We start from the raw sequence: 25,416 nt of genomic DNA, 5'->3' as shown, positions 1-25,416 counted from the left end.
CTAAACTGAAAAGTGAAGCTTTCACTGGAGTTTTAAAAGCTTCCAAGGTCTGAATATGCCGCAGCCTCAGGAAACATTCAGCAAACCTCGCCTTTATCTGTGTGTAATCAGCTGAAGCATTTTCTTCTCTGATAAAAAACTGATCTGGGTTTTTAAATGTTGTCGATTGCCTCGAGGACTTCTGAGATGAGCGTGGTTATAACGTGTGTTGTGCCCCTGCTCCTGGCCTGCCTGTGAAGGCGGGTCACCGCCAGTGTTGCTGCTGCTGAGTTCATGCACTAGTGGTGCCGAGGCCAGGGATTTCTCTCTCTCTTTTAATGTCCGCTCAGCTACTTGACCGATCATGAGAAGAAAATCTGCACCTCTCCGCCTGCAGCAGCTGACCAACGTGATCCATAACCTCTGTAGCTCAATGCATTAACCATAACCATGACATCTCTATCCCTGCAGTTCTGTTTCATCCAGTCATCTTCCTCCTCTCCTCACCTCACCTGTCTTGTAAAGAGTGACTGAACTAAAACAGGACTTCTTGTTGCTTTGTAGTGTGTGCACGTGTTTGGAAGAGCACGATCAAAGAGAAGACGGCTGAAGGGGCTCAACATTGTCAAAGCTTCCAGTCAAACACAAGCAAATTTATTAAGAATTGTCTATCTCTCCTGTCAGTCAGACTCAGGTGAGCTCATTTTATTCATAACAACAAGGTGTTTCCATGTCATTTAAACAAAAACAAAAACTGTGCAACAAATGTTCGGAATAAGCCTCAGTGTGGCCAAATAGAGGAGAGGTCCAGAAATATGTTTTATAGAGTCTTCACACACACACACACACACACACACACACACACACACACACACACACACACCCTGTTTCCCAGTTGTCTGCTGCTGCCAGCTTCCAAAGGCATGCGTTAATTCCTTCCAATCATAACTACAAAGCCCACTCGCTTCACCCAGACAGAGATTCAGCTGGATAACTAAAAGATTGCCTCAAACCATTCTCCTTCTCCGCTCAGCACAGTTGTGCGCACACGGCCCTGAATAAAACCTCTGCACTCTAGCTGGCCAAAAAGAGAGAGAGAGAGAGAGAGAGAGAGAGAGAGAGAGAGAGAGAGAGAGAGAGAGAGAGAGAGAGAGAGAGAGAGAGAGAGAGAGAGAGAGAGAGAGAGAGAGAGAGAAGGGAAACCACCCACGCCTGCAGAAACACACCAGTTTATTGTTTGTTTGTTGGTTTTCAGATCCGTCCGTTTTTGCTCTTCCTATAAAAGAACGTGTGAAAATGAAATATGGGAAAACAAGACACGGCTTTGTTTATCTCTCCCATCTGCTTTAAAGTTATTGGAAACGTCAGTGTACCTGAGGGAAAACAGCACCCATACGTGGTTCATCCACGTAGAGTTTCTCTTCACACTGCAACAGAAATCTGCATGAAGATCACAGATTAATGTTTACAATGGAAATCAAATATTTTTATTAAACTGCTAGTTATCATCCACGGTTTCATGTGGAGAATCAGCTCCTCTAAATCTGAGACCATGGTCTTGATTCAGAAAAGGGTAGAATGCCTTCTCCGGGTCAGGGACGAGGTCCTGCCCCAAGTGGAGGAGTTTAAGTATCTCGGGGTCGTGTTCACGAGTGCAGCGTTAGATCGAAAGGCGGATTGGTGCTGCACCTGCAGTGATGCGGGCGTTGTACCGGTCTGTCGTGGTGAAGAGAGAGCTGAGTCAGAAGGTGACACTCTCGATTTACCGGTGGATCTACATTCCTACCCTCACCTATGGTCAGGAGCTTTGGGTAGTGACAGAAAGAACGAGATTGCGGATACAAGTGGCCAAAATGAGTTTTCTCTGCAGGGGGTCTGGGCTCTCCCTTACAGATAGAAGCTCTGTCATCCGGGAGGGGCTCGGTGTAGACCTGCTGCTCCTCCACATCGAGAGGAGCCAGTTGAGGTGGCTCGGGCATCTGGCAAGGATGCCTCCTGGACGCCTCCCTGGTGAGGTTTTCTGGGCACGTCCAACCAGGAGAAGGCCTAAGACCCAGGACACAATGGAGAGATTATGTCTCACGGCTGGTCAGGGAACGCCTTGGGATTCCCTCAGAGGAGCTCGCCCAAGCGGCTGGGGAGAGGGAAGACTGAGCCTCATTGCTTAGGCTGTTGCCCCACAACCCGACCCATAAGAGGCCAAAAATGGATGGATGGTTTAGTGTTTTTTTTATAATTTTTACTTTAAGTTGCATGAATTCAAGTTCTGTTTGAAAACAGACGGATGAATAGAGATTGGAGCTGAAAAGCAACATAAAAATACGACTCAATAGAAATGTGAGGGAGAGCATTGAACATTGCGCTGGAAAGCGTTTCACAATCCCTCCAACACTCCAGCTGTGGTGCAGCGGTGCCCCGGCTAATGCCTGAATACAGACAGATGATCCAGCCCCAGTCCAAACCTCTGCAGCCATGTCCCGTAATGTGATAATAAAACGGGGTGTTTAGAGAACAGAGAGCCAGCTGCTGGAGCACAACTGAGATACTGATGGAGGAAAACTTTTCCAATAGAGCAAAATCACGTACAAGAGATCTTGATTCTGGCATCGAGAGACTTGCGTTTGGCCTTCTGCAGTCAGGCGGGACACGTGAGATTCTGTAAACAAGTCATTTCATTTTGTGAAAGGGCACTTCTGCCATGTTGGGAAGCTGGAAGCCGCGCTGCTGGGAAATCAGGACAGTTGTTAGTCTGAGTAGATTTCATTATGACAGCAGATAAAATTAGAACTTTTATGCAAAGTCAAAACTATTATTCTGCACTAGTGAGCCAGTTTAGTTCCAGCAGCGCCACTTTTGGTGCCCTGTCAGTAAACTGTGTTTCTGTGGTTTAAACGGTTTTAAACAGAGTTCATATTCTGAGACTTACAGCAAAAATGCATGAAAATAGGTTGAAAAAGTGTTGTTTAAGTATGCCGCTGTGGTTTCTTGTGGCAAAGTCTAACTGCTGTATTGGTTTCAGCTGAGAAAGTGCATAATGTTTACTGAGATTGATTCTGCAGCATTGAGCGGGGTTCAACATGCATTAGACTGATATTCATGCATTCATCATCACCACCTGCTTCTTCCTCGGGTGGTGTACATTCTGGAGAGGTCACCATAGAGAGCCACACAAACATTCAGACCAACAGGCACCACAGCCCGGTACAAACTGTGCTTTTCAGCTGTCACAAAGGACTGCTTCATGTCACGCTGTGCAGACCTCTAGAGAGGTGGCACACCGCGCAGTCCAAGATTTCTAAAAGCGGCACCATATCTCACGGTAGCAGGACACGCCAACGTCACATGCACACGCACCGGGAAGCATCCGTCACCAAAAGCTGACAGAAACTCAAGACAACACATTAGCGTTCTTTTATTGGGGTTAGGGTTCCTGCATTCATGCTTTATTGCTGCTAATGTTGCTAATGCTACACTCGCTTTGTACGCTCGGCACCAGTTTCTCCACCTGGGTGTATTTTCATTGGCCGATTGTAGAATGGGGTCATACGTTCTCAGTCACTGCTTGAAGACTGTTGGAGGCTGGATTTAATCATGAGAGTGCTTAATGAGCTGTCAGCGAGCCAGCCACAGACCTGCAAATAACCCACACGCTTACAGTTTTTTGTCACAACTTTATCGACAAGAGATTCATCTTCAATGGACAAAAACCGGTTTGCTTAAAGGTGTGGAACACTCGTTTAATCAATACATTTGCAGTGGTCTCTGGTAGGACTTCATTCCTTGAAAAGAAACACGACTCTACCAATGACTCAGCATTAATCTTTTATCTTCATAAATAACACAAGCCTGGAGGAGTTCTGCTGTGTGGTGGAGTTGCTAATGCTAACGGTTAAACTCTACCAGCCGAGGCATTCTCTGTTTCCTGCATGAAAAACTCTGTGGCTCATAATCAGAAACAAGATTTCTTTGTAAATGTTTCAGTGCTCCACACCTTCAAGGACTGTTTCTGATTAGCCAGTCAACCAAAACATGTCTTTGGATGTTTAAAACGTTTTAGGACTGATGGAGGAAAGTGGAGCATAAGGAATGCCAATGTCACACAGAAACATGCCATTAAGATGGAGGTTTGAACCCAGGACCTTCTGGCTCCAAGGCAGCATTGTATTATAAAGTTTTTATTATAAAATGTCTTTTGAAACTTCAATTATCCTTCATAGTTTTACCTAACATGGACTGAGCTGGAACATACTGCATGATCAGCATTAAAGCTCATGTTTAAGAGTGTGTGGTCATGCTAAACGTTAGCCCAAAGCTGCGTGTCTTCTTTATGTGAATAGCTCCAGAACAACACTATCTCCGCTAACGCTCAGCTTCATGGAGCACAGACAGATTGGAGCGTTGCAAACGCAGAGCCCTAGCCAAAAACGTCTCAATGTTTTCAAGCTGAAACCAATATGGCAACGAGAGAACGTGTGTTGTAAAACCCAAACTTCAGGAAGTTTTCTGCAGGCGTTTACCAGCTGAAAAAGAGCAAAGCAAAAATAAACTAAGTCCATGAAATAACACTTGCTGTCACTTTTGCTGTTCTTTTATTCACATTTTTACAACGACTGACACGGTGTACTTTCAGGATGCATGAAGGGTGCTGCCATCAACCAGCCAGGTGTGTTTTAAATTGGAACCGCCTTCTAGTCATTTCTGGACCCCTGCTGATTTGCACTAAGAGGGTTTTGTTTCTTATCAATGTCGTTCTCACACCTTACTCCGAACTCATTAAAGATTCAGGTGCAAACAGGACTATTGACTTGATGAGAGACGGTTCCAGGTGGAGAAGGACGATGAAAACGATGGGAAGAGAATATAGGAAGGTGCTTTAGAAACTACAATTTGTCATTCCATGCAGAAGCCGGTGAACTCTCTCAACAGATAAATATTCATGGGAAGTGGAAAGGGTCGTTCACTCTTGTCCTCCCACTACTAGACAGAGCTTAGGTAAATATCCATGTGAGAAATGGTTCTGTCAGGACCCATTTGAGAGCAACAACTCAGCAACCCTGTCCACCCACAGTCCATGCATGAATGCTGCCGAAGGGGTTCCACCTCCTGTGAATCCCCTTTCTTTCCTAAAACCTGCGTTTGCTTTCTCTTCATTCTCCACTCATTTCAACTTTTCCACATTTTAGCATCATTACCCAAACTTTCAAGTAGCTCTTAATCTCTTTTTTTCTTCGCTTCACTTTTTAAAAGATGTTTTTTATTGTGCATCTTCAAGCACATCCAGGCTGCAGCAGAGAGAGGTGTTGCACAGACTGGTGGTTTTATGAGGTGCAGCTCTGCCGTGTGCACCTGTTGTCTTTAGCACAGATGTGTGCCGATGCCGTTGAAGAAGGGACAGAACGTGTGAGGGAAAACGAGGCTTGGAGATGTGCAGCCAAATGAACAGCTGGATGGATGGGAACACGTCTGAGGATCTGACGAAGGGAAGAGTAACTTAACAGTTTCAACGTGGCATTGTTCTGAAAGTGAGACTCAAAAAGTCTTGAGTAAAAAGGAGACAGTTTAGAATTAGTGAGCTGCATGGCTGCATATGTTTATGGTGACGCATGAACATGAGTTTTGTATAATTAAAGTTGAACGTGTGTGCACGTCCAATTTGTTAGTTCTGCACTTTTTATTTTGGTTGACTGAAGTTCTGCTGCAACACAAAAACATCTGTTTATTTGAGCCCGAGGGTCCCCAAATATCCAGGAACTTTGCTTAGGTAATAAAGTTTAGCAGCTAAATCCATGCCCTAAGTATCAATAAACATACTGCAGACCCTTAGCTGCAAGGCCATGCAAGCCTTTTATACGTGCTTTAAACACGACTAAAACTAAACCAAAACTACTAAAGTGATTTAGTGACAAATTACGTTTTTCCAACGGTAACAAAGATAGCTAAAAGGTTGTACAACAAAAACTATTCCATGGAAGGAGTTTCATTGCATCAGTTACACGTGGCACCAGTGGACCCCCGCTGAGTCATTGGAGACCTCGCCTGAAGTGTACATAAACCTCTAAAGTTGTTGTTCTTCATTTTATCAAACTCAAACTTTGTACCTCTGATGTCAAGACGTACGACTTTGGAATCATTGATGTTTGAAGCTTCTGCTGCCTTTTCCTAAGAGGTATTCAAACATTTTCATTTTATACAATGTTCCGTGTTCATTTATCCTGAATCAGTGGCACATATACAAATATTTACAAATCTCAACAAATCCCGCAAGCTTTCTGCACAAAATGAGACCAAAGGTAATCAAATAGACCTTGTGGTTATAGAAATATAATCAAATAGACCTTGTGGTTATAGAAATATACTCATTAAAGTGCCAGCATGTCATTTTCGCAAAGCCCTCTCAAAAAAGGACTCAGACCCGACGGTAAATGCTCTGAGCTAACACTGACACCCTGATATTAGTCTAACTGGATCTCACGTCCACTGGAGTCCTTCTACTCAGTAACAATAATTCACAACTGCTATCTAATAGCTTAAATTTTAATATTTGGAAATTAGAAACAAAACAAATGCTACTAAAGATAGAGTTGTATGGTGTGGATTAATCAAATATATGACACATCTCGAAGAAAAGTCACATGACCAATGTTTTGGAATTAAGTGCAAATAAAAGCTGAGGCCTTGTGCGCTTACGTGATTAAGAGAAGACTCTCATTTCAATTAGATAAATCTTTGTTTGTACTTCTGTCCCAGACATTGACAACTGTGACATCTATTGGGTGTGCTATGGGAATGTTTGTTCCTCAGCCAGATACGTTTACTTGAAAGCATCTAAAGTGATTCTAAAACGGGGAAATCCTGAAATCAGTGCACTTGTGAGAGAGTGATGAAGCCAAACTAATGCATGAAAAATAACCTGTGCCACACAAAGTAGAGAATGAGAACAAAGGTTTTATGGACAGCTGATAAAATACCACGTTTGCTTCAAAGGTGACGTCCATGAAGGCAACGTGACGTCAGGTCCAGGTCTGACCTGAGGCCCAGGTGCCTTGTTTCAGTGGGGGGTTTTTTTTCATCAAAGATGCCACAAGCTAAGTCAGCTCTCAGATTGTTGCGTTGAACGTAAAATTTCAAAGTCAAGTTACAAAGTCAAGTCTTGATTAAATCCACGAATGCGGAAATCCAGACAGCAGAAAGAACGGGGAGAAAATCGTTACGGATCCATTTCTGTAGTTTTGTTGAAACCCAAAGATAAAATATCACGGTTACACATTCAGCTGCAGGCTGAAAGCTTAAGAAGAAAAAAGGAAAAACAATTAGTGGGTTTAAGTGTCCAGGGTGAGAAAGCTAATGTTTCAGCCCAACATTCCTCTAGCCTCACCCAGCTGTTCAGACCGGTGCATTAAGTGTTACATGATACAAACCTGTCAACCTGACTGGTTTTTTAATCACACTTCCTGTCGGGTGGCATATTGGCCCAAACAGAAATGGAGCCAGTTACCATCATCATAACACTGATGAGTGTTGTTTCCTTCATCTAAACTGTGAGTTCCTGAATTTTAGCCTGTAATTTTTGATTAGCCTGTTTAACCCTAACACCCCCCGATCGGGGGCCTCTACAGTTTCATGCCCCAAACATCTACGGCTGTCCACGTTCTCCAAACAACTAAAACCACAACCAAACAGCCCAGATGGAAACAAGGCCAGTTTAAATTGTAATAAATTAAGATACAACGATGTTTGAACTTTATGTTAGACGAGCATCTGACCTTCTCTGGTGTCTGCTGGGAAAAAATAACCTGGAACAGATCTAGTCGAGGACCCCTGGAATGAATAAAACAATTGACTAAATTTCCTAAATGGAATTTGAACTCACAACCTCCATCAGGGCAGCTCTTCTAAAATAAAGTTCAAGTATTATTTTATCTTAATGCATCAAAAACCAAACATTGCTTTGTTTACAGTCTAAACTGGTTTGACTGGTTTGACTGTAGCTGTGCTCGGGGAACGCAAACCATCACTGACACTTGGGACAGGAAACTCCAAAGGTCCCCTATGGGGAGGCGCCAGGGCCCAAAGAAAACAGGCCTGGGGCCTAAAGGGTTCATCGACAAAGAGATACAGGAGAATATAGCGCCTTCTACATCGTCTTTTACACAAGATTTGCTAATGAGGTTGTTTTTTTTTCTTGGAATGAAGGTTTCTGGGGTGGTTCTGTTAACACGTATAAATCCAGAAAAAACTTGTTCTGACATCTTTAAGTTTCCTCTATCATCACTTTTCTGATGATGATGATGCTGTTCAGCACCTTGGGCTTCTGATAACGTTGTGGAAGGTGCTCTACAAATAAAATTGATTGATTGATTGATTGATTGATTGATTGATTTTCTGCCACCCTATCAGACGCAGCTTCTTCAGACAAATTGTAAAAACACATTTAAATGCTAGCGTTGCCCTAAAATTAGACACTATATGCGTTTTAGATGTTTTAGAGTGCTATGAAGGAGAACCTGCTGGATTTTAATCTGTGGTTTTACTTGTTAACTTGCATGTTTGGAAGATTAAACGTTTGTACCAAAATTCACTTTGGAAAACAGACTTTTGGGGAAATTCTATTTTGAGAAGTTGACCTACACACCATTGACCGGTATAAGGCTTTGACCGATACTAATTTGACAGAAGCACCAACAGTCACCAAACAATGTGAATAATTAGAGCTTTTGTTCATCTGGTGTAAGCGTCCAACCAGTTCAGACAAAAAGCACTGATGTCAGAGCGTGAGGTCCTGCTCCTCCGCCCTACTGGTTGAAAGTGGAATTACAACTCTTGTAAACAACCCTGCTGTAGCTAGTGCTAACAACAAGCTAACACTAAAGTGAGCCAACTGATACTAAAGAAGCCACAGATAAAAAAGATCCATATTGTTGGACAAACAATATTATTACATATAAGTCTAGTGGCAACAAAGCCAAGTCACCATCGGTCCTCCTTTAGCTTCCTCAGACGAGTGTAGGTCGCACCGATGTTCGCGCTGGTCTTAGCTCTTTGCTTCACCTCCAAATATATTATTCTGTTACAGGGCTGCAGCTAACGACTATTTTAAAAGCCAACTAGTCACCGACTATTCAAATGATTAGTCGACGAATCGTTGCCGTCCTATTCTCTTCCTTATACTTCCAGGCTCCGCCATTATGCAGACAAAAAAGCTCATTTCTTCTTTTTCTTCTTTTATGGATGATCGGCAAACTAAATGAGCTAACTGCTAGCCTTTACTTTAGCTACCAGCACAGAAAATGGCCGACACATATCAAGCAGTTAAAGAGCGCCCCCTAGGGCACCTGCTTGGTCAGTAGACGGCTGCAGGGTGCTGTCCTATGTGACGTTGGTAAAGTTTCCATCCACACAATCACTGAACCCCACTTTTAAATGAGTTGGTTAAGCTGTTAAAACTGCTTAGTGTTGATTTAAAGATGTAGAATAAATGCTCAAAAGGCAAACCGTGAATATGTGCTGGTACGTGAAATGCTTGCGTGTGAGGTAGAAAAAGCCTTCAGAGTATTTTATTAGAGCAATCATGAGAAAAGGCTTGCATAACAAGTTTGTAAAGGGGCTAGAAGCATTTTTGTCACCATTTCTTTTGAATCACTCCAGCTCTTGTAGCTTCATTAAAAGTTGAAAAAGTAGGTTACCTGTTTTCTGCCACGATGCTCATTACTGCTGACATCACTGATATAACTGTGGAAACCAGCTAATAGATGCAGATGCCTCACAAGCATCAACACTTTTCACTTTGTGCACTTGTTCTGCATCATTACGACAGTGGGCCCTTTATCGTCGTTCCACCTCTTTATGTGGTTTGGGAAGAAACCAGCTGCCTCTGACCCCCGTCCCATGTCTGGCATTTTGGGAAAAGGCCCGTCTTTGTGTTTGTAGACACTCTAGATTGCCACATGTCTAAGCTAATACTCAATGTACCTTCTGCTTTTCAATTTCTAAAATCTGTTGCGTTTTGTCAACACAGGCAAAGGAGGAACTAGAACCTTAAGACTGTGTAACAAATCCAACTCCACACAAAGGAACGTCGGACAATCCAAAGACCGGCTGCAGTTCTGTGGGAAAAACAACAGTTTCAAGGCAAATGAAATCCTTAAGAAAAACTATAGTGCTGCAAACGAGGATGCACTCGAAATGATCAAACTGTTCAGGCAGAAAACGGAGTGCCTGATGTCTTCTATTGTCCAATTTTGAAATCTGTTACTGGCCAGAACAAGCAGCACTCTGCTGGTAATGGCAGTAGAGCCACAGATAGCTGCATGCACACTTCTACACTGAGAATAAATTAAAAATTGAATATTTAAAATGGAGAGATAATCCATCACATTAGTTTTATCAACTGGACTTTAAAGTTTCAGCCTGCAGAGCTTTCAGTTGGTCTCTTGTAATGCAGCTTTATTTAATACTAGAGGCTGGCAGTCATTTCTGGTTAATTTAATCAAACGGGGAAAAAGCACCAGGTCAAATACTCCAGCTGCCATAAGTACACACACTCCTGCTAGCTAAAAAAGACACTCAGCTTCCTCTACTGGCTCCATTAGAAATAATTATCCCCTATTGATCCACCAAGCCCTCTGTGGAACACCAACGTGAGCTTGTCTCACATGTGCCAAGGTTCACTCCTCTGTCAACAGTGTGTGTGCATGAGTACGTGTGTGACCCGAACATCCCGGGTCCGTGCAGAACACGCTTGGCTTTTGACAGCCTGCTGAAGTTGCCGTAATTGTGAAGGTGGCTTGGCTTGGTGCAGCAGCGGAGCGTGTTCTTCAGTGTGACTGTCAGTGGAAAAGCCCTCTGCTAGCAGGTCACCCAGAGGGGGGCCTGTAATGGTAAATGCACTGATAACTGGCCACCCGGTGCGACTCCACCGCAGCATGAAAAACCAAGCCGTCAGTACGGGCACCACCACAGCAGAAAATTGTGTCCACTAAAGCGTGCAAGGTGGGACGAGGATGTGACAGCGAAGACATGCAATCCTAATGAAAATCAAATGCAGTCGGTGCACGTCTCATGGCAGAAAGGCTGCATCCCACCAGCATCTCCCTTTAGTTATTAGACAAGTAAAGTTCTGATAATGCGTGGGGCATTTGCCAGCTACGTAACGTGGGCGTACATCACCGCTGCCAAGCAGAAATAAGTCATGAATATAAACCCACCCTGTGGCTCCTTGTCTAATGACAACCATGCCTTCCTTGAGCTTTTTTTGAATTGCTCACCGTATAAGTGAGGGGGTGGACTTGGCATCTCTGTGGAAATCTGCACTTGCCTTGCCGGGCGTCAGCCTAAGCCACAGTCTCATATTTACCTCCATTACTGCTGCCTCAGCCCTCCAATGAACATTAAATGAACAAACGTCACCAAAGGCCCTTAAGTGTGCTTGCAAATGGTTATCTATAGACCGATGAAAGAGGAGTGCTACATGAACTTCACTTGGCGTTTGACTTGGATCAGTCCATCAGAAGCTGTGAGGATCAGTTCAGGTCATGTTAAAAATCTGTGTTTCTGCACGTATCAAAAGGATTACGACTCCGGTTCCATCAACACAACTCTGGATATCTTCATTAAACCAATGCATCACTTCTCTGTTAGTGAAAATATCGTTAATACAAAGCAAGACTACGACCCCTCCACTAGGTAACAAGAACGTCTACGTCAACTACATCAAAGTACAAAAGGAAGGACATTGTCAGCTCGGCTAAATGTGTTTCTGAATCTCATTTAATGGTAACAAGGTCAGGATGAAGTGAAACAAATGGAGGAAACAAGTTAAAGCCGGTCAAAGTCGGCATGTGTGAAACAGGCTGCCATACCATAGCTTTATAACAAGACCCCTCCACTGACTGAATTTTAGTCACAATTTCGATCCCCAGGTTTTGAACGATTGCACAAACAAAATGAGCCGATTATTTGCTCCCCGTCTCGGTTTACTTTTGCGCTGCTTCGAGTTGCAAATCGAGCGCGCCTCCCAGACGGCGTTGCCAACTTAGCAACTTAGTCGCTATTTCTAAGGATCGTTTAGACCCCCTTCATGACTTCTTCCCCCAAAGGCATCTAGCCAACAACCCATCAACAGTTCTGGTAACCCTTAGCTACTTTAAGTAGAACTTTGTGTGGTTGATATTCCCTGCAGGTTAGCTAAACACCCAGCTTGCATTCTGGGCTGCCCTTCTGGACATTAGCAAGCGGGAATGACGTGAGCGTGTGGAACATGATCACGTTACATCGACTGATAAATCGTAAACCTTTCTCAGTGGATCTCACTCGCTCGCAACACCAGCTGTTATACAAGATAAACAAATCCAAGATACGGCGAGCTGTATCTGAAGCAGGGTTGCCACGCTCTCTCACGCCAAACCCCTAATTCCTCAGGCTGGTAGTTCATCTGAGCGACACGTTGCATCGCGCTACTGCACACACTCCCCTATGGCACCGCTGGACAGGACTAAATCATTATTATGCAGCAGGTTGTGGAAGATCACTTCAACATAGTTTCTCTTTATTTTGATGCTACAAATGTTTGCACTGCATGGCTCTCTTTTGTTATCAACGTTTGGAGCATTTGGCCCAGCTCAGTGGCCTAGTGGTAGAGCGTCCGCCCTGAGACTGGGAGATCAGGGTTCGATTCCTGGTCGGGTCATACCAAAGCCTTTGAAAAAATGGGACCCAACGCCTCCCTGCTTGACACTCAGCATTAAGGGGTTGGATTGGGGGGTTAAACCACAAAATGGTTCCTGAGCGCAGCTGTGTCTGCAGCTCACCGCTCCCCCAGGGGATGGGTCAAATGCAGAGAACAAATTTCACACACACACCAGTGTGTGTGAGACAACTAATGAAACTTTGATTTGTGTTATCAACTATAATTTAAGATCAAGTTAAATAAACGGGATCTCAATTTCAGTCTCAATTATCATTATTGTTACCATAATTGATCAGCCCTACTTTAATCTGATATTTTCACTAAAACAAAACATTAACGAACATATTTTGGTATTAGGGGTTCGGCTAGCACCGGTTGGTCACAGACATGATGCTACTAGCATCAGCAAGAATGTAGAAATAGGGAGATGGAGGAGATGGGTTGGGAGAGACTCAACAAAGTATTTTCAAGGTTCAAGGTTGTCTTTATTAATCTCCAAGGGGGAAACTGAATTGCCTTGGACAAGTAAACACAACATGCACATACACACAATAAAACATTCACTGGTCACTGCTATAAGCCACAATCATGATAAAAATATCAAATATACAATCATATGAAATGCTCATTGTAAAAACGCACTGCAGCTGGAATAAAAGAGTTCCTAAAACGTTCAGTGGAGCACCGGGGCGTTAACATTCGCCCACTGAAAGAGCTCCCGAGATCCTTAAAAATGTGGTGAAGGGGGTGATCCTCCAGAGTCATAACTGTCTTAAGTTTACTCTTCATCCTTTTGTCGATGATCGTGTCAAATGAGTCCCAAGCCTTGCCCAACCACTGAGCCAGATTTCTTGATCAGTTTGTTGATCCTGTTTTTGTCCTCAGCAGTGAGGCTGCCCCAACACAACACAGCATAAAACAACACACTGGCCATAATCCCCTGATAACACACATTCAAGAGCCTCCTACTTATATCAAAGGATCTTAGCTTCCTAAGAAAAGACTGTCTGGTCTCTTGAAAGTTTTGTATTTGATATTCATGCAACGAGGAGAATTGGCTTTCAAGATGGAGATCCTATAAAATGAATCAGACCCTATGCATGTGCAGCTGAAATGCATTCAAAACAAGGTGCAGAAGTTTACCATCAAAGCAGAGGTATAAACAAAGACAATTCAGAGACTTCAAACTGTGTTAAAATACAGTAAAATATAGTAAAACGTGCAGCTGCCTGGACGGTGTCATCATCAATCCAGCTGCCCAACTCTTCTCACCCATTATTTAATTCACTAGGAGGCTCAAAGCCTCGAACCTGCCTGCGTTAATATGAGATAAACCTCTGAATACACAGCGACATTAATTGCGTCTAAAGGAATTCAATTGAAGTGGCAGCCCCCCCCACCCCACCCCACCCCCGTCGGCTCATCTTCCCCCACATGCTGACATCAGAAGCAATAAGTGGGAAGAGCTATTCTAATTGCCTTGAAGCGACCTGCCTGTGTAGGCACCGATGTGCTGCTTTGTGTGCTCACTTCAAATGAGTCCTCCAGTTTCTATTTCTTGACAGTCGGGTTCAGAGGTTTAAATGGCCGTTCTCGCTCTACAAAGCACAGAAAATAAATAAAGAATAGACTCTTCCAAGAGCCCATACTCGCATCAGTGAGCAGTCAAACACAAAAACACGTGCACACACCTACACTCGCTTTTAAACACGACGTGTAACGAGCAGCAATTTTACGACACCACCACAGAAAATCTGGCATTCTGTCGCCATCTAGACAGCAGAGGCTGCACTACATGCATTCATAAACATTAATAAACAGAGTGAACTCAAAAGAGAACGATGGTTAAAACAACAGTCACTTCAGAATTCTTAGATAGAGTTCTCCGAAGAATTAAAAGCTTGAGTCGAGTCTGGAGAAAGTGAAAAAGTATAGTGAGCACCTTAAAAATGGCCTCCTATCCTCCGAAAGTGAACAAATGGACATTTATTTGAACTTTGGCACAGCTGAGATGATTTTTTTTATCATGCAGTATTGCTCAACTCAAGTCCTGCATGGAGCTTTTATGGCTGTGGTGTTCACAAATGTTCGGTCTCGTGTTTATCCTTTAGCAAATACGTCAACCTTTAGATACACAACGTTTCTAAACAACCGTCGGTGCAAATCACAGAGAACAACACGACCATGGCAGGATCAGGAAGTGAGAAATGAGAGGAGTTGCTTATGTGTTGTGGTGCAAACACAGTGTGTGTGTGTGTGTGTGTGTGTGTGTGTGTGTGTGTGTGTGTGTGTGCGTGCGTGCGTGCGTGCGTGCGTGCGTGCGTGCGTGCGTGCGTGCGTGTGTGTGTGTTGGTGCATCAGGGTGAGAAGAGAGGCAGATGAAGCGATGCACCTTCATGCCTAGCGCCTACTGTACAAGCCTGTGGTGGCAGCGCTATGATCTGGGGCTCCAGGTTCAGCAACAGGATGTGCTCCAAGACTGAGGTCAGCTGACTACCTGAATATCCTGAATGACCAGGTTATCCCATCTGCCCTGATGACACGGGAATATTCCAAGATGACAGTGCCAGGATTCATCGGGCTCAGATAGTGAGAGAGTGGTTCAGGGAGCATGAGACATCATTTTCATACCTGGATTGGCCAACACAGAGTCCAGACCTTAACGCCATTGAGAGTCATTGGGATGTGCTGGAGAAGGCTTTGTGCAGCGGTCAGACTCTACCGTCATCAGTGCAGGATCATGGAACAGGGATCTATGATAAATGTGGAATTTTAAGGTGTTGAAATGTGGCTGATAGATTTGGGTATATATATTTAATTATTTACTAATATCCTGTTCTTTCTTACTTGTAAAACAAATGATTTTGTTCTCAAACTAGTTGCTTTGATGCATCTTAATCATCTGGAAAACAAGGACCTAATATACTAACCCTTCACCAATCTATTCTTGTCTACTATAGAGATCTATGCTGCATGGAAAGTGCTGCACTGGTTGTTGCAGCTCATTCCCTCATTTAAACCAACGCCAGCGTTGGCTTAGCCACAATTTAACCAACTTTCAGGTTTCAGTTTGCCTAAAATCCCCCCCCCCCCCCCCCCCCCCCCCCCCCCCCGGGGAGAGTTGTCCTGTCTAAAACGGGCTAAAGGAAAGCATCAAAGGTTAATTGAACTGAGCTACCCGGTCTCATCTACTCATTTTGTGCAAAGCAGAGGCATACAGGTGAGCCAGAGGTAGACTCATTTATAGATTTAGCGAGAGGAAGCACACAGCGAGCCATTTATCACATTAGATAATGGTGGGCTGTAGAGATGTGCCCAGAGATTTCTGTACTGTGTGTGTGTGTGTGTGGGGGGGGGGGGGGGGGCTCTTTCATTTTAGTGTTTATCTGAATTTATGTGTAAAGCTCAACTAGAGCTAGGTCGGCTTAAAACCCAGTGTGTTCTTGCCCCAGGGCATTCATTGAGCACAGCAGATGACTGTTAGCATTGTTAATTTCCTTCCCTGCTGCTCCGTTTACTTTGATAAGTGCAATTAATATGAGGGCAGGACTGGGAGAAGCCCATTCATGGTTTTAGCTCCACAACGTCCACACAACACCAAATCAGAGTGCTGCTGAATACAATTCTGCATCTTTTACACAAGTGTGACCTTTCACCTTCTGCTATGGTGTCCTAGCACGGCGGTGGCGCTCGGCAATAACCGGAGCTGCCTCTAGAAGAAAAAACTAAACGCCAGGGAGGAACGTCCCGAGCAACACTCATGAAAAATAGATTAAGTGCAGCGGGCAGAAATCACCAGAGTCACTTTCGACCCTGTGGATAGAATTAACAACGCAGCTGGTGATGAAAGGCAGACTTTTCACTGACCTACTGTAAGTGGCTCTTATTCAGTCGAGAACAGCCGCAACACATTTATTACCTTGAGGAAAAAATGCTGCAACAACCGAGCGCCACTCACTGAAAGGCTAATGCAACGTGGAGTATCCTGCTACTGTCACAGAAGAAGAAGGAGCTTGCAGTACCGCCCTTTCCATGAATACTCCCACTGTGCCAGTGGCAGCTTCACACGTTGTGGCAAATAGAGACGAGTTATCACAATCATGTCTGAGAAAAGGAAGCCAGCGTGTCGGTCCTGCCAAGCGCAGCCTCGTGCTCGCGATTGTGAGCTGGTGACGGGAAAAAAGAGATGTCATGTTTGGATGTTTGCGAGTATGTGAAGAAGAGGCAGACACAAAGAGATGGTGGAAACCTCGTGAATATCTTTAATGTGTTACAGAGGGTGTCAGAGCGAAGGACGGGGAGGAGGCGTTGGGAACAGAGATGGAGAATCTGTAGGGAGAAGCGAGCTGTATCTGGTTTCTTTTTTTCTTTTACGTGCTTAAAATTTAGCATGTGGCGTCCTGGAAAAGAAGAGACGCTTTTCCTCCACCGGTTATCTTGACCTGCGAATGCGTACGGCTCTTTGTCTGCCCGTAACCCACTTTATCAGCGTGCTTGTTCGTCTGCTGGTCTGGCCGCTAAACTAACCAGAGCGGAGCAAACGGAGGAACGTGTAACGAACCGAAGGGACAGCGTTACATCGTGTGTCTGTGTCTCACACATGGTTACTGAAGTCGTGTGTGTGTGTGTGTGTTTTCCCCTCCACTCACAAGCAAGCCATTAATCTAATCTCCTGGGACGCAGACTTTTTTGTATCTTCTTGGCACATTTCATGATTAAACCACGCCATGTCCGCTGGTGTTTTGCATAATTAGGCCACTTATATCAAACGCAGGCAGATTCTAATGGAGCGCAAAGGGGACATATTTACTTTAATTACTGCTCTCAGTAGCGCTATACCTCATCCTCCCTCTCTCCATCCTCTACACATCCCCTCCCTGCCCCGGAGACTACTGCAGTGGCAACGGTAAGGGGAAGAAGATTGAAGAAGACTGTTTCCATCAAAGGTCACACCCTCCTTCAGTGGAGTTTAGATAGTGTTTGACCTTCTAGCCCTTTACATTTTAGTGCTGCTCAAGCAGAGTCACAGCAGAGCACGGCGGTAAGTAAAAAACAACACAACTCTCGGTTTTATACTCTTTTACAAGTTAAGACTGAGTGAAAAGTTGTGTACATGTGTGTCACTCTATGTGTCATTCAGGCAATGTGTGGGTGTGTGTGTGATGTCAGGTGCACGTACACACACCTTGGGTTTATTTACTGGAAGCTCTCTGTCAATAACAACAGAGTTTAAAAACATGTCCAAAGAGCACCCCACTATGCAGTAGTGTGTGCTTTCACGTAGGAAACGGTAGAAACCCAAAGCTCCACACCAGAAATGCTATTTGCTGGAGCCACAAAAACACAAGAGAACTTTCAGATTGCAAAGTCTAGATTGGTGTTTGGTGGTGTTCACCTCAACCACTTCATATTGTTGTTTTATGTGTCTGTTGGCTGTTAAACTTGCTAATTCTTTGCAATGTTTAAGCCGTTTAAAGCAACACTGAGCGGTTTCCTGCTGCTCCACCCTCCTGGTTAAAAGGGAGTCACAGCCCTGCTGCAGCCGGCTGTAGCTAGCGCTAACAGAGCTAACACTAACGCGAGCCAGCTAAAACTAAAATAAACCACGACGTAAAAATAACCACACAGTTAGACAAAAACTTTTAAAACATACAAATCCAGGAGCAACAAAGCCACATCACCGTCAGTCCGAGGTGTTTGTCGCTTCCTTAAACTAGCGTGGGCCGCGCCGATGTTCACTCTGGTTTTAGCGCTCTGCTTCACCTCCAGAGACATTACTACTTATTATTTTTACTTCCAGTAGTGATGGGAATTCTGGCTCTTTTTAGAGAGCCGGTTCTTTTGACTCAGCTCACCAAACAGAGCCGGCTCTTTCGGCTCCCAAGTGGCTCCTCAGATTTTCTGTTGCGTAGAGTCTATTTATCACCAAAATAATGCAAGACTACATGTAAAATGATTTACTAATGTAAAAAAATGCAATATATCAAATTTTTATCATTTATATGGATTTATTTACTGAACACTTTAAGAAATCTCAACTTTTCGACTGCTGTCGCTCATTTTCTCACAGTCTTCGTCGCACTCTCTCCTCTCACTCGCCTTTTTCCTCCTCCTCATTCCTGCATGTGCTCTGCTGTGTGTCTGAGTGATCCTCCCTCTTCCCCGCCCCTACTGCTCTGTGTGTGGACAGTCTGGACACGCAGTTACACATGTTGACCAATCGCCTGTGGCTTTCACCAAAGCAAGAGGGGGAGGGGAGGGAGGGAGACGGCTCCCGTCGTTCACTTCGTAGAGCCGGCTCAGTTCACGACCAACACATCACTAACCTCCAGGCTCTGCCATGATGCCAGCAATAAAGCAAACTTCTTCTTTTTCTTCTTCTTGTGGTTTTAATTGATGATCGGCAAACTGAAAAAGCTAACTGCTAGCTTAACAGCTAATAGCCATAATGCAAGTAACGAGCTCCCCCTGTAGAGCGCCTACTCGCTCAACAAAACTATCAAAAGCACTTTTTGGTCCGCAGACGAATGCACACTGGTGTCTAATATAAAACTGGTCAAGTTTCTAACTCGATCCCTGAGATTAATGTTAAAGCTCTAGCTTCCCGTCACAAGGCAGTGACTGTTTGTGACAAATGTCAAAGGGTATTTGGCTTTGCAACGATTTTCTGTTTCCTTGCATGTGTTGCAGCACCATCCTCTCGTGTTGCTGAGATTGCACACAAATCTTAAACTTCCCCAGGGAGGCATCCTAACTAGACGCCTGAGCCACCTGAACTGGCTCCCCTCGATGTGGAAGAGCAGCGGGTCTACTCCTAGCCCCTCCCATATGACCAAACTTCTCACCCTATCTCTAAGGGACAGCCCAGCCACCCAGCGACGAAAACTCATCTCGGCCGCGTGTATCTGCGATCTCATTCTTTCACTTACTACCCAAAGCTTGTGACCATGGATGAGGGTAGGAACGTAGATCGCCAAGCAAAGAAAGAGTTTCGTCCAGCTCAGCTCTCTCTTCACCACAACAGACCAGATTCTGTCTTTTGCCTCAAGTAATCAAATTCAAATGTTTTACAAAAGTGTCTTATTTAACAATTAAGTGTATTAACAACCATTTTTATGTCTCCGACCAGTCACTGACAGCACGTTGGGACGAGGGCCTAGCCCTGGAGATGAAACGGCGCTCTAAGAGACGGGACTAGAAAAGGGCCAAGAAGTGAGGGGAAGGATTCGAGTGAGAGACAGAGGAAAGAAAGCAAGAAATCACCCTTCAGTGATGACTGGCATTCCTCATTACGCTCATCATTAGCCTTTGTAGCCTGTCACACGCTGGTCTTTAACTAGACTCTGTTAGAAAAAGACCGTCACTGAAACAGAGCTCTGTGGCAGAGTGGTGGCAGGTCTTGAGGAAGGCTGCATGCAGGAACTTTCTAGCTTCAGGTGTGCTTTTGAAAGGATGATTGATTGTCCCCGATGATGGACATGACAGGCTCCATCTGCACTGCTCATAACGAGAGCACAAAAAAGTGCATGCAGATTGAACATCCCTCATTATCCTCTGGAGAGGATGGTGATATGGAAGCCTGTAATGAGTTACAAATATATCGGGTACTGTGCATGACTCAAGGAAGGAATGAAAAAGAAATACTGCTTTTTTAATGTGCTGCACTGAAACAACACAGAGTGGACAAGGTCAGAGGACCGGCTTCTAAACGCAGTAAAGAGAGTAAAAGGATATGGTTGTCAGTTCTCTGTGTGTGTAAACACGTGTTTCTCCGTACATGCATGTGGCAGTGAAGGTCAGGCTCTTTATAAGTAACAGGACACCGTAGCAACCTCCTGTCTTCAGCACCACACTTTCAAGTGAGCTCCCTTCTCTCTCCGTCTGTCTCTTCCTGCATCTGCAGAACCCTAAACAGGAACAGTGTTGGTCACTGCATCCATAAACGTCCACGACAGCAAATCTACCTGCAGACACACCCAGACGCCAGCCCAGAGCTTCAACCGAGCGTAGCAGTCCTCCTCTGATGAGACAGAGGGATCGGTGGAGACAAATGGAAATGATGGGATGAGTTAGATGACTCACGTTACTAAAGCTAACCGTCATGAGTTGGGAGGGTTTAGATGATGTAGAGCTCGGAGTAGAGCTATGCAAATATAATTGTGTTTCAGTTTTGGCTCCTGCTGATCATAAACATAACTAAAATTAATATTTTTATTATTTCATTGCATTTTTGCTCTCATGCATATATTGTGCTTTTCTTGATATGCACCTGCACCCATTTGAAGGCTAACTTCACCTGCATCTTGAGGAGTTTTAAAAAGTTTGAACAACATGAGATGGTCAGTGTTCATGTGGCTCTTCACAATCTTCAGCAACATTAAAATCTAGCCAAACATGTACAAATACTCCCAAGAACATCCACGTTTCCATAGCTGCTCTCCTCTGAGCAGTCTGCAGCCCCAGCTGTCCTTTCCTGCCAAATGGTCAAACTCTGCCACCTGTTGGTAGTAACTGGTATCTGCAGTCCCTAAAAACGTGATCTTTGGATCTTTTCAGCTTTTTATCATCAGAACACGTTGACAAGAAAAATGTGAAGTTTGAAAGTATATTTGGGATCAAAGTTCATAGGTCAGGACGTTTTTGTTAAAAATATATAATTTTAAACTAATTTAAACTAAAACGTTGTTCACAATCATGATTTTATCTTTGACTAAAACAATTGTAAACGTCATTTATTTGTCGTAGCTGTGCAGCTTTAGGAGGGTGTTAACTAAAACCAGAGACTTCATTAGAAAGGAAGTTTGCTCATTTATTCTGGAATTAAGGATGATTGGATGCAGACGTAGATCAGAAGGTTGAGTCTGAGGGAGTCTCGTGGCTGAAGACGACTCGGAACGAGGGAACTTCGTTAGGAAATAACCTGACCGGTTTAGAGATCTAAACTGAGTTTAGGATTGAGTAAAACGAAGCGTGTCGGAGTAACTGATTACTGAGAGAGGACGGCATACCGAGCATGAACTGGTCCAGGCTTCTGATTGGTTGGTCAGTCTGGATGCAGAGGAAGCAGCTCTGAAGCAAAGTTGAATAAATATTTCAGAAAATTTAAGATTCTGGAAAAAAAAGTCCAATCTGAAAGAGTCTTTTAGTTAACGTTACAAAGAGATAACCTCGAGAAGACGTTTGCAGCTGATGTATGTAGTCTGCTCCCATACAGACACATGATGAGGAGATAAACCATTTACTACGTATGAAGGAAGTGTGCACGTAGAAGATGTGATGAGCATGAGAGATGAAGATAAGCAGCATCACGAGCTTCTAAACAAACCCAGCTGGTTTAGGATCCTGAGGATGTGCCTGAAGGATATCTCCACAGGATGGTTCCTTTGAAGCATCTGAGGGCTGGAATGCTCTGAAGGTGCCTCAGAACAAGAGGAGGATAGAAGTCAGAGTCTCAGGTGGAAAGTCTGACAGTGTGTGGAGGATCGCTGACGCTTCGGTATGATTTCTGGAGTGAGGGAGAGCATTGTTGAGACCAGTTTGCTGTTGTCTGGGTGATGGGTTTCCAGCTCGTTTGAGCCCCAAAAAGATCGAGCATCTAAGATGGTGGAGTGCGTCCTCTTAAGGGTGAAGCTGGATCCAGTCGAACCCTCACAGAGCAGGTGTTGGAGGCGAGGAAGGAAGGGTGATGTAGAAGTTGTTATCAGATGTTAAACCTGTCTGTAGTTGCTGATGAGTGTCAGACGAATGAAAGCCGTCTCCAAGGAGGCACCAGGGTGTGAAACCATCAGTTCAAAGACGTTAAAGCCCTGGTGAGGTCGAGTGCTGACACGTACTCAAACAGAAGAATGATGTTCTGTTTGGCAAGTATAAACCGGGTGAGATGACTAGAAGGATGGCCAGGTGATTGGAGGTGTGGCTGATGTCTGCTCCCATATCTAGCATTTATTTTATCGGAGACAACAACAAGAAATGGTGAGTACGAGTCACGATGAGAGGGAAAATAAGTCAAGAACGGGAGAGGAATCCTTTGCACCTGCAACTCCCAGCTGTGCTGCTTCTGAATCATAGCTCCACCTGGAGAGTCAGATCTGTTTGGAAAATAGGGATTGATAATGGAGGAGGGGGCTGCTGGTGGTGCCCATGTGTGCTCTGGCACGGTGGGAGGAAGGTAAGTGGGACAGCGTATTTCCAGCTGCGACAGTGTGGCTGGTATAAAACCCGGCTGCCAAACGTGTGTCATCATGCCAGAACTCGGTCCTAGACATCCACTGTAGGACCAGAGAGGCTGATGGGAGTTCAACAGATGTTTAGAGTCATTTATCCAAAACTAAAGATATAATCTAAGATAATAAATACAAAGCTAGTATTTTAAGAAGACTCGCACGCGTTAGAGGGTTAACGCGTTCATCACAGCAGCTGTGACCTCACATGATGGTGTCTGGTTGTGCAGAGGCACTTCCTGTCTTCCTAAATGTCTGAATGAGAAAATCTCATCTGAGCCCACACACAGTACGGTAAAGGTGCGAGGCTCTTGTGCTCCAACAAGAGGAGATGACAGGTTTGTAATTTCAGTTTGCACGATGAATCAGGCGAGATAAATGTGTTTGCACGCTGCAGATAAATGAAGGCGAGCTGATCAGCTGAGAAGATTTCAATCTTAAGTTTTGCATCTTTTATCATTTATTTTTGCAATATTTGAGAGACATGATCGTCTGCATGACGGCACAATCAGGCGGTGGAGATTCATCAGTGGAGCCAGCAGGAAGATAAAGTGTGTAGTTCATTTCATCTGAAATCTGCCTTCCTGTCTCTACATCTATTTAGGTGAAACTTCATATTGAGACGTATAAATATTCTGTTTTATAAGCCGCTCGGATTTTAGGACAATTTACACATCACCAGCAGAATTTCCTCAGGGTAGTGAATGAATCCACTTAATAAAAAGCACCCTATCTCTCTCTCTCTCTCTCTATGTGGGTATGCAGAATGTGGTGTGTGTGCACGAGTGTGTGTGTCTGCACACAAAAGGAGAACAGGTTCTAATCAATAAAACAGGGAGTTAAATAATTTCTTTAGAGGCTCTATTAGCCTGAATCATGATTGCGGCGGATCAGAGGATTGAACTACAACATGGAAATGAACCAAATGCTTAGGCAGTTAGAAGAGAGTAATCCACAGCAGGAAGCGTGCACTGAAACCTACACAGGTCAACGCAAGAAACTCCAAATGAGCAGCGCTGTCTGCTGTCGCTCAGTTCAGTAGGATGAGGGATGGAGGGAGAAGATGGGGTGGGGGGGGTGGGGGGCTGAAGCTGCACAACAATAGAGTTTACCAGAGAAGCTGTTTGCCTGCCACGCTTCAGGACTCCGCCGCTGTTCATGCCCTTAGAAATGAATTAGACTTCTGCAAAATTAGCTGAAACCTTCGCAGCGTCACTTCAAGACACTCCATCATTTGAATGGACTGAGATTTTACTGATGATCTTCGTTAATAAATGATGGCAGGTGGAGAAGCATGCACCTGGTCTGAGGGAGGTGCATCCCTTCTTCATATCATAAGCCCTAACATCTGTTCTGACCTCACTGTCTGGTTGTATTAAAGTCTGGCCAAACAGACGAGTGGCCGCACAGCGTGGCTTCATTACAACACCTCAAAATACTCAAGACCTCCAATAAATAACAGAGCAGAGAATCCAGGTTAGTCATCAGCCTCTGTGGCTCCCCCAGCCGCAGTTTCCCTCTTCTCCATGCCCCTGTGCGACACACACACACACACACACACACACACACACACACACACACACACACACACACACACACACGCACACACACACACGCACACACACACACACACACACGCACGCGTAAACCCAAAGAACCGTCCAAGTTGGTGGCTGAGCTGAATGTAGATGCGGCTGGAGACAGGAGCGGAGCTGGAGCCGTGATTTGCACACAGACATAGGAGCAGCCCCCAACCCACACACGCGCGCGCGCACACACACACATACACGCACGCACGCACACAGACACACCACCACCCCTCCTCCCGTTTTCCTCCCTCATTCTCACTCTTTTCAGGACAAATTAAGAAAGGCATTATGAAAGCGCCGCACATGCAATGACAAGTCCGCACTTTTTGTCTCAGACAGCCCGGACTTGACAACCCGTGCGGGACCAACCGGGTGGGATAAACTTGCGGTAGCGCGGAACGGATCCGGCTGAACGCAGGTGGAACGCACCGAACTGACTCACTGGGTAAACTTGACAAGCCTCCAGCGCCACCAAAAGCAGTCAGATTGCGCTGTTTGAAATCAAAGTGCGCGCACACACACACGCAAACACGCACGCGCGCGCATCTGCTCCGTCCTACCTGGTGGATGAGAAAAGCCAGAAGGATGCGGACTCCAGTCTCCATGGTGGATTTGGTTTGTTTCGGTGGGAAGAACAAATGGACTCAAGACAGGGTGTTAGAGGCTGGGTCAGCTCTGCTCATAATTCCACTGCCCAGCCGCCGCCGGGGAGAGAGAGAGAGAGGGGGGGAGAGAGGAGAGCCTTCCGCTGCGAGCCGCCAGCAACTTCCCCCTCAGAAAAGCAAACGCAACTGCAGTCTGAGCAGCAAAGCTGTGGAAATGAATGCGAGACCACGACCAGTGGATTTATGAGCAGGGAGAGAGAGAGAGAGAGAGAGAGAGAGAGAGAGAGAGAGAGAGAGAGAGAGAGAGAGAGAGAGAGAGAGAGATTGGGTGGGGGTGG

General features: G+C 44.8%; 1 protein-coding gene across 1 annotated transcript in view; it reads right to left on the bottom strand.

The window, feature by feature from the left end:
- The window catches only part of cdh13 (cadherin 13, H-cadherin (heart)), a 428,096-nt gene extending 402,846 nt beyond the window's left edge, over positions 1-25,250 (bottom strand). The window contains exon 1 of the mRNA XM_054733486.2: positions 25,034-25,250. Within this exon, the coding sequence (XP_054589461.1) occupies positions 25,034-25,078 (45 nt within the window). The 5' untranslated portion in view covers positions 25,079-25,250. The remainder of the gene's footprint in view (positions 1-25,033) is intronic.
- Positions 25,251-25,416: the final 166 nt, after the last annotated feature.

The sequence above is a fragment of the Nothobranchius furzeri genome, chromosome 4 (assembly GCF_043380555.1).
Source record: "Nothobranchius furzeri strain GRZ-AD chromosome 4, NfurGRZ-RIMD1, whole genome shotgun sequence".
Classification (NCBI taxonomy): Eukaryota; Metazoa; Chordata; class Actinopteri; order Cyprinodontiformes; family Nothobranchiidae; genus Nothobranchius; species Nothobranchius furzeri.
This window is presented reverse-complemented; position numbering and strand designations above follow the sequence as displayed.